The sequence below is a fragment of the Enhydra lutris genome, unplaced genomic scaffold, assembly GCF_002288905.1.
Source record: "Enhydra lutris kenyoni isolate GAN:26980312 unplaced genomic scaffold, ASM228890v2 scaffoldscaffold8, whole genome shotgun sequence".
Classification (NCBI taxonomy): Eukaryota; Metazoa; Chordata; class Mammalia; order Carnivora; family Mustelidae; genus Enhydra; species Enhydra lutris.
Window position 1 is genome coordinate 30,906,793 of NW_019154092.1, and position 7,885 is coordinate 30,914,677.

General features: G+C 34.1%; 1 protein-coding gene across 4 annotated transcripts in view; it reads left to right on the plus strand.

Annotated features, from left to right (window-relative positions):
• Window positions 1-7,885, plus strand: part of LOC111142579 (KIAA1328 ortholog) — a 325,804-nt gene that overhangs the window by 2,581 nt on the left and 315,338 nt on the right. For 3 of the 4 annotated variants that reach the window (XM_022495863.1, XM_022495865.1, XM_022495866.1), the window contains exons 2-3: window positions 4,443-4,478; window positions 5,200-5,339. In XM_022495863.1, the coding sequence (XP_022351571.1) occupies window positions 4,443-4,478; window positions 5,200-5,339 (176 nt within the window). The remainder of the gene's footprint in view (window positions 1-4,442; window positions 4,479-5,199; window positions 5,340-7,885) is intronic. The other variant, XM_022495867.1, reaches the window with a different exon arrangement.

Genomic DNA, 7,885 nt, shown 5'->3' on the forward strand with positions numbered 1-7,885 from the left:
TGTTAAAATAGTATACTAGCCAGGAAGGTTACTTAGGTCAGTAATGATTACATATACATGTGTTGCTGGTATGTGATTGAAACTCAGAAGGTTAGAGTGTGCAGTTCTAAGTTTTTTATTTTCTTCAGCTCTTCATGATCTGGAGTAGATATGATTCTTCCTCTCTATTGCTTCTACCTTGGATTTCTAATTACTGCTTTAATTCTGGGGATTTGGAGATTGGTACCAGCATCAAGGATGCTTTATAATTTGCTTGTACTTGTCTTAGTAAAGAACTTCCAAAAATACCAAAGTAGAACTGAGGGGGCACCAAGAACCCAATGAGAGGTCCAATATATACATTTGGTATATATTATGTCTCTGACTGTCCCATAAAATATGTTTGTATATTTTTTAAACTTTGTATTTGAAGAAAGTAAATATTTGGGTTTTTCAGATAGTGAGATGAATATAAATTACAAATGATTAGAAAGGATGGGTTGGATGGAGGCAATTTCAATATTTTTAGGCTTATTTTTTTAAACTTTTGTTAAGGTCATTTATTTAGTATTTTTATATTTGAAAAGATTCTTAGCATGAATGTAGCTCATGAGTTTTGCCCTTGTATTTTGAAATGTTCCTCTACCCTTCAAGGAACTTCTCACTGGTCTAAGAATTAAAATGACATGGGACAGATTAAGAGGAGAAAAATCAAACTTAATTAGGTACATATGGCAAATCCACATATATGTGAGAGATTCCAAAGAGAAGCAAAATGAGTTATGCTTGTCATTCCGAACAAAGGAGTCGGGAGTAGGGGTCTGGGACTTTCAAGGAAAGGAAAGCCAATTCATAGGAAGATTAAAAGGAATAAATGTTTGGTAAACAAATGTTTTCTGGGCCATATGGAAACAATGGGACATAGAGACAAATTTTAACAAATATACTTTGCTAAATTCCTCCCTACCACCTCTTGTTTCTATTATACTATAGTTAGTTATATATTTCCCTTCTTGGGAGCAGGCCCTCTATCCAAATTCTTGTAGGCAATTCGTGGGGAGGTCAGAGTTACTTCATGAGTCTTTTGGGCCTTGATTGTTTTCAAAACTCAAAACAATCCACATTCCAAAGTGGCACATCTTGGGGTGATGGGTTGTGAACCCCAGCAAGATAAAGAGAGACAACACCAAAGAGTTGCTGGACAGTACCTCATAAAATTAAATATCACTTTCATTCTTTCAAAGATGGTCGACTATGAGCCTGTTATTTTTTGACGTTAGTCGATAATAAACATTGAACAAAACCAGTGGAAAATCCTCACCCACCTGGTGCTTACATTTTAGTGAGATGAGTTGAGGCTGTGAATAAGTAAAATGTGTTGTGTGTCCAGTGATTATTGGTGATATGAAGAAAAAGCAGGAAAAGGGTAGCCATCATGGGGATCTTTGTGTCTTCTTTTATGCCAGTACCATATGGTTAGAAATTAGGAAGTGTGATGCTTTACCTTATTCTTAAGATTGTCTTGGCTATTTGGGTTCTTTTGTGGTTCTGTACAAATTTTAGCACTGTTCTATTTCTGTGAAAAATTGCATTGGACTTTTGATAGAGGTTGCACTGAATCTGTAGATTGCTTTGGGCAGTATAGACATTTTAACAATATTAATTATTCCAGTTTATAAGCACAGAATATCTTTCTATTTGTGTCTTCAGTTTCTTTCATCAATGTCTTAAAGTTTTCAATGTATAGGTCTTTCACCTTCTTGGTTAAATTTATTTCTAGGTATTCTTTTTTGATGCAATTGTAAATGGGATTGTTTTCTTTTTTTTTAAGATTTTATTTATTTTATTTGACAGACAGAGATCACAAGTAGGCAGAGAGGCAGGCAGAGAGAGAGAGGAGGAAGCAGGCTCCCTGCTGAGCAGAGAGTCTGATGTGGGGTCCATCCCAGGACCCTGGGATCCTGACCTGAGTCGAAGGCAGAGGCTTTAACCCACTGAGCCACCCAGGCGCCCCGGGATTGTTTTCTTAATTTCACTTTCTGTTATTCATGTATAGAAACACAACAGATTTTTGTATATTGATTTTGTATCTGCAGCTTGGCTGAATTCATTTATTCCAATGGTTTTTTGGTAAAGTCTTTAGCATTTTCTATATGTGATATTATGTCATCTGCAACTAAAGCTTATGAAAGATCTCTACAGTTTGTTTCTCTTAGATAAGTGGCAAAGTAGTATCAGAAAGTATAAAATACTTGATGAGTTTCTTGGGGCACCTGGGTGGTGCAGTCGGTTAAGCATCTGACTCTTGGTTTCAGCTCAGGTTGTTTTCTCAGGGTCCTGAGATGGAGTCCCACATATGGCTGTGCAGAGTCAGCTTGGACTGTCTCTCCCTTTACCCCTGTGCCTCATCCCTGCTCCCCTTCTCCCTCTCTCTCTCAAATAAAAAATAAATCTTTTAAAAAATAAAATACCTGATGAGCTTCCAAATCTAGGTGCAGCTAAGTTGGGTTCTCAGTGGCTGCTCTGTTCCAGCTGTGAGCAGTCTTCTTTTTGACTATTCTAGGCAAGTGTACTATGTTTCCCAGGATTCAGTTATGTTAGTCTTTCCATAAGTCAACTTTGGAGACTATTCTGCGAGTTCATCACTGCTGTATCCTCTAATCGAGGATGCTGCCAAATGGAGATTGTCCCGAATCATCTTGAATTTTTTCCCCCTTGGGTAACTTTTCCCATGTCTATATCTCCAACAGTAAATATTTAAATATTTATTGAGCACCTACTATGTTTGCTGGTCCCAGGGATATAAAAAATGGCTTGATGTTTGCTGTTAAAGAGCCTGCACAATTTCATTTTGTATGTTTTTTTTTTTTTAGATTGCGTGCCAGTGAATTTATAAATTCTCTCTCCTCCAGTGTTACCTGCTATCAGTGTCCTTGGACTAGTGGGGTCTAATTTTTGTTTGTTTGCTTACTTGTCTTATGTGCCTCTTAAAGCTTTCTAAACTCCATGCCTGATGTCTGAGTGTATTTAAAGTTTAGGAGTACTACTTAACAGCCAAAATCCTGAATCTGTGATAGTAGGTGTACTGCTGCAGAGGGCTATTAGAAATCACCTGGTGACTCAGACAGTAGCACCATTTTTTTATTCCTAAATTCTTAGATGGATTCTAGGTGTTTATAATCAGCACTCTTTGTAAAGATTCCATAGCTACGGTTGGTCCTGAACTGAAATATATTGACTTTTGGAACATGTTATTAAATCTGTTTTACTCTAGCCTTTACCTGGAAGGGAATTTTTAATAAATTTGTCTAGAAATTTTGGAAAAGAAAGCGTTTTATAAAAGAACAGAAAATTGGAATTTTCTAAGTCATTTGGAAAAATTTGTTTAGACACTTACTTCCTCGAAATGTAATAGAATGTTATCAAATTGTGGATGTATCTGGATTTAGAGTTCTGAATAAAATTTTTTTTCTGAAAGGAAAACTTTCTTATAATGGTTCTTCTTCTATAACAGTGGTATGATCTTAGCGTTTCTAAATTTCTCCTATTGAAATTCAAAATAGCTCTTTTTGTCTTATATTTCTTCCACTTGTTGGGGGGCTTGAGTGGATCCGCCCGTTAAGCCTCCTACTCTTGATTTCCTCTCAGATCATAACCTCAGGGTTGTGAGATCAAGCCACACTTTGGGCTCCACGATGGGCAGGGAGCTTGCTTAAGATTCTCTCTCTCTCCCTCTTCCCTCTTTAAAAAAAAAAAATTATATTTCTTCCACTTTTTAAATAGTAGGGCTTCTTGGGATATTTCATGAATGCACTGCAGAAGAATAAAATCTTTGTATTTCCCTGATTGACTTGCCCTCAAAGAGGGTTTGTTCTTCAAAGCTAAAGCTCATTTTGAAATTATTTATTCATCTCTAAAATAACTCACCAGTTTTCCAATATTAAACAAACTGGAGCATTTAACTCCCTGTTTACAAAAGGAGAGGAAATGAAAGGAACTTAACAGAATTTATAGGGCAGGGTATCTAATTTGGGAATAGGCGTGGATGAAAGTTTTATGGAACAAGGACTTTCAAAAATTTTGTAAAACATAGTTATGATTATGTAAAGATGAATTTTATTTTATTTTTTTTTAAGATTTTATTTATTTATTTGACAGAGAGAGACCACAAGTAGACAGAGAGGCAGGCAGAGAAGAGAGCCCGATGCGGGACTCGATCCCAGGACCCTGAGATCATGACCTGAGCCGAAGGCAGCAGCTTAACCCACTGAGCCACCCAGGCGCCCAAGATGAATTTTAAAAGATTACTAATTTTGTTTCATTTATTTCACTTGCATTCCTTTCTAGTTTTGTTTTTGAAGTTTGTTATAAATTCCCAGATCAAAAGAAATTAGGAAAGTACAGAATAGAGGCAGCGTTTGGATGATCTTTTCTAGTATTTTCCTTCATGTCCTTCTTCATAGTTTCTGATGAAGAACAATCAGTAGTATATGTTCCAGGTATGATTTTCTGTATTAATTTGGTAAGCTTCCTTTGCTTCTTAAGTGTTACGAGAAAATAAAACAGTAGGACCACTTTGTAGATATAACTGTATGCAGAACAATCCATTGGAAACTAATTTTTTTTTTTTTTTTTTTAATATGTGGTTAGACGTTACTAAGGTTTGAAATACTGCCTTATTTTAGGATTTTAGGGGCTGGTTGGGCAAGTCAGCTTTTGATTAATTTGTAGAACATTTTATTTATCTATTAAAGAGCAAGAGATTCTATTTTTTATATTACAAATAATATCCTAAATTCAAAGAAAAATGTGAGAACTTCTTGATATAAGGTTTATGTGATAGACTCTTTTAAACCTTACTGACTGTTACTAAACCAACAGTAAAACTGAGCCATTGAAGGTACCCTAATTATGTGAGAAATCAGATTTTTAATCTCCCCTATATTAAGGTATATATTATATGTTGTAATTTATCAGTTTTAATGTGACTTATGAATTTTCATTATCATTTTTAAAAAATATTTCAATTGAATTTTAAATGTATTCAGAACATAATCTTTTCATGATTCATTATTTACTAAGAGTTTTAAAATGAGGTTTATAAAGTGGGAGTTTTCCCCGTCAGGTCCCATAAAGAGGTATATCAGAGAAGAGCTTCATGGGGGTAAGTTTAAGAGAATAAAGTATAATTTTGATATTTTGTTTGATGGAAATCCTTAGGAATTTCTGCAGAAGGAAATACCAGATCAAGACACAAGTTAAGTCCAAAAGCTGATGTTAAACTTCCGACTTCCAGGGTTAATGCCGCTTCAATCTCCATGGAGTCTTTAAAAGGTGCAGGAGATTCAGTAGATGAACAGGTCAGTAATTTCCCTTTTTTTCCTCTGATCTCCAGTCTTTATAAATGCAGACCAATAAGTGATTTTTCTATGCTGACCAGTTACCGGTAGAAAAGGGCAGAAGAGTCTTTGAAAGAACTTTAGATAATCTACAAGCGATCTTAAAAGGTACAGAGGATCCTAGGATACTTTACATGATATGAATATAAAGTATGTAGATTACTCAGAGGTTTTGCTCTAAAATGTCTAGGCTTGCCTTAAGCCTTAGTTAAGAAAAATTTATTACCTTAGTGTGTCCCAAAAGACCCACATGGTGATCTCTGTCAAGTTAGTAAATCAAATTGACCACCGTTTCTTCTTTTATTAAGTGCGCTTTATAATTTTTGTTCTTGTGGATTTGTTAGATGATGATAAACCTCTATATATAAGAAAGAAACTTTGTTAAAATTCCCTTGCATTATTATTATTTCCTTCACTTCAAAAATATTATAAAGACTCTTTATAGCCCAGTCATTGATTTCTCCTTCATCTTTGCCTTTGTATTAGTATCTATACATTCCTTTGCTACGTGTCCTTATCTGATAGGTTGATTTTACTTTACTTTTTGTTAAGGTTAAGTTAGGGTTTGACAATCTATGATCTATAGGCCCAGTTTCTTTGCTGCCTATTTTGTGAATAAAGTTTTATTGCAACATAGTCTTGCTTATTCTTTTAATATTATTGGTGCTTTTCTGTTCTAATGGTAGAGTTGCTACCATAGTGCTATTGGTCCACAAAGCCATTTTTGCTACCATAGTGCTATTGGTCCACAAAGTATTTACTATTTAATACTATAGAGAATGTTTTTCCTTGTGCTGGTTTATGTTCTTGAGGACATTTCCAATATCTAGTTTGTTACTGATTGTTATGTTTAGTAGTCTATGGGATTTAACTGTGACTTACCCAAAAGGCCTACTTTGTTACTTGGATTTCCATTGTACCCACTTATGTCCCCCTGGGACGTAAATAGTAGTTGAATTTGCAAGATCTTATCAAAATTGCAAGTGTTTTTCATAAAATAGTTTGTGCATTTTATATTGAACAATGTAATATATATGGCCTTCTTTTGGATTAAGTCCATATTTTTTTATGATTCTATTGGGTCATTAACTATAATTCTTTGTTGGGCTATTTTCACTACCTTTGAGAATTATAGTATACATCTTTAACTTATCACAGCCTATTTTAACTTATATTTTCCACTTTAACTGTGATTTTGGGGACCTTTCAACAGTTTGTGTCTTGACTTTTGTGATATTGTCATACGTTTTACTTCTATAAGTAAATTTCCAATACATTATTACTTTTGCTTCAACACTTTTTTTCAGATTTACCTATAATTTGCATATCAAAAAACTTACCCTTTTAAAATGTATAATTCATTTTTTTTGTATATTCACAGAGTTGTGGATCCATCACCACAATCTAATTCCAGAACATTTTCATGACTCTAGAAAGAAACTCCATATGCATTAGCAGTCACTTGACATTTTCTATTCATCTCAGCCCCTAGCAACCACTAATCGACTTTTTAGTCTATATAGATTGATCTATTCTGGGCATTTCGTGAAAATGGAATCCTGTAATATGTGGCCTTTTGTGGCTGGCTTCTTTCATTTAGCATAATGATTTTAAGGTTTATGTGATATCATGTATTATTACTTCATTACTTTTTATGGCTGAGTATATATTTATCCATTCACCAGTTGAAGGACTTTGGGTTGTTAGGCTTTTTGGCTACATAAATAATGTTGCTATGAACTTTCACATACAAGTTTTTGTGTGGATATATGTTTTCAGTTCTGTTGGGTATTTGCCTAGAAGTAGAATTGCTGGGTCATGTAGTAATTCTGTTTAAGCTTTTGATGAACTGCCAAAATGACTATACCAATTTACATATTACCAGCAGTATTATGAATGAGGATTCCAGTTTCTCCACATTCTCGCCAACACTTTATATCTACCCTTTTCATTATAACCATCCTAGTCAGTATAAAATGGTATCTCACTGTGATTTTGATTTATATTTCCCTAATGACTAATAATAATCATTTCTTTATGTGCTTCTTGGCCATTTATATTTGTTCTTCAGAGAAATGTCAATTCAGATGCTTTTCAGTTGAATGATTTGTTTTCTTACTGATAAAGTTTAAAGTTCTTTATACATTGCATCTTCAGGTCCCTTATATATGATCTGCAGAGTTTCTTTCATCAATGCATTGTCTTTCACTTTCTTATTGATGTCCTTAGAAGTATGAGAGTTTTAATTTCGAAGTCCAGTTTATCAATTTTTTTCAGTTGTTACCTGTGCTGTGCTGTCATATTTAAAAAATCATTGCCTAATTCAAGTTCTTAAAGATTTACACTAATATTTTCTTCTAAGAGTTTTATAGTTTTAGGTATTACATTTAGTCTTTGATCCATTTTGGTTTAATTTTTGTTGTGTGCTGACTCAAATTCATACACTAATATTTTCTCCCAAGAGTTTTATAGTTTTAGGTATTACATTTAGTCTTTGATCCATTTTG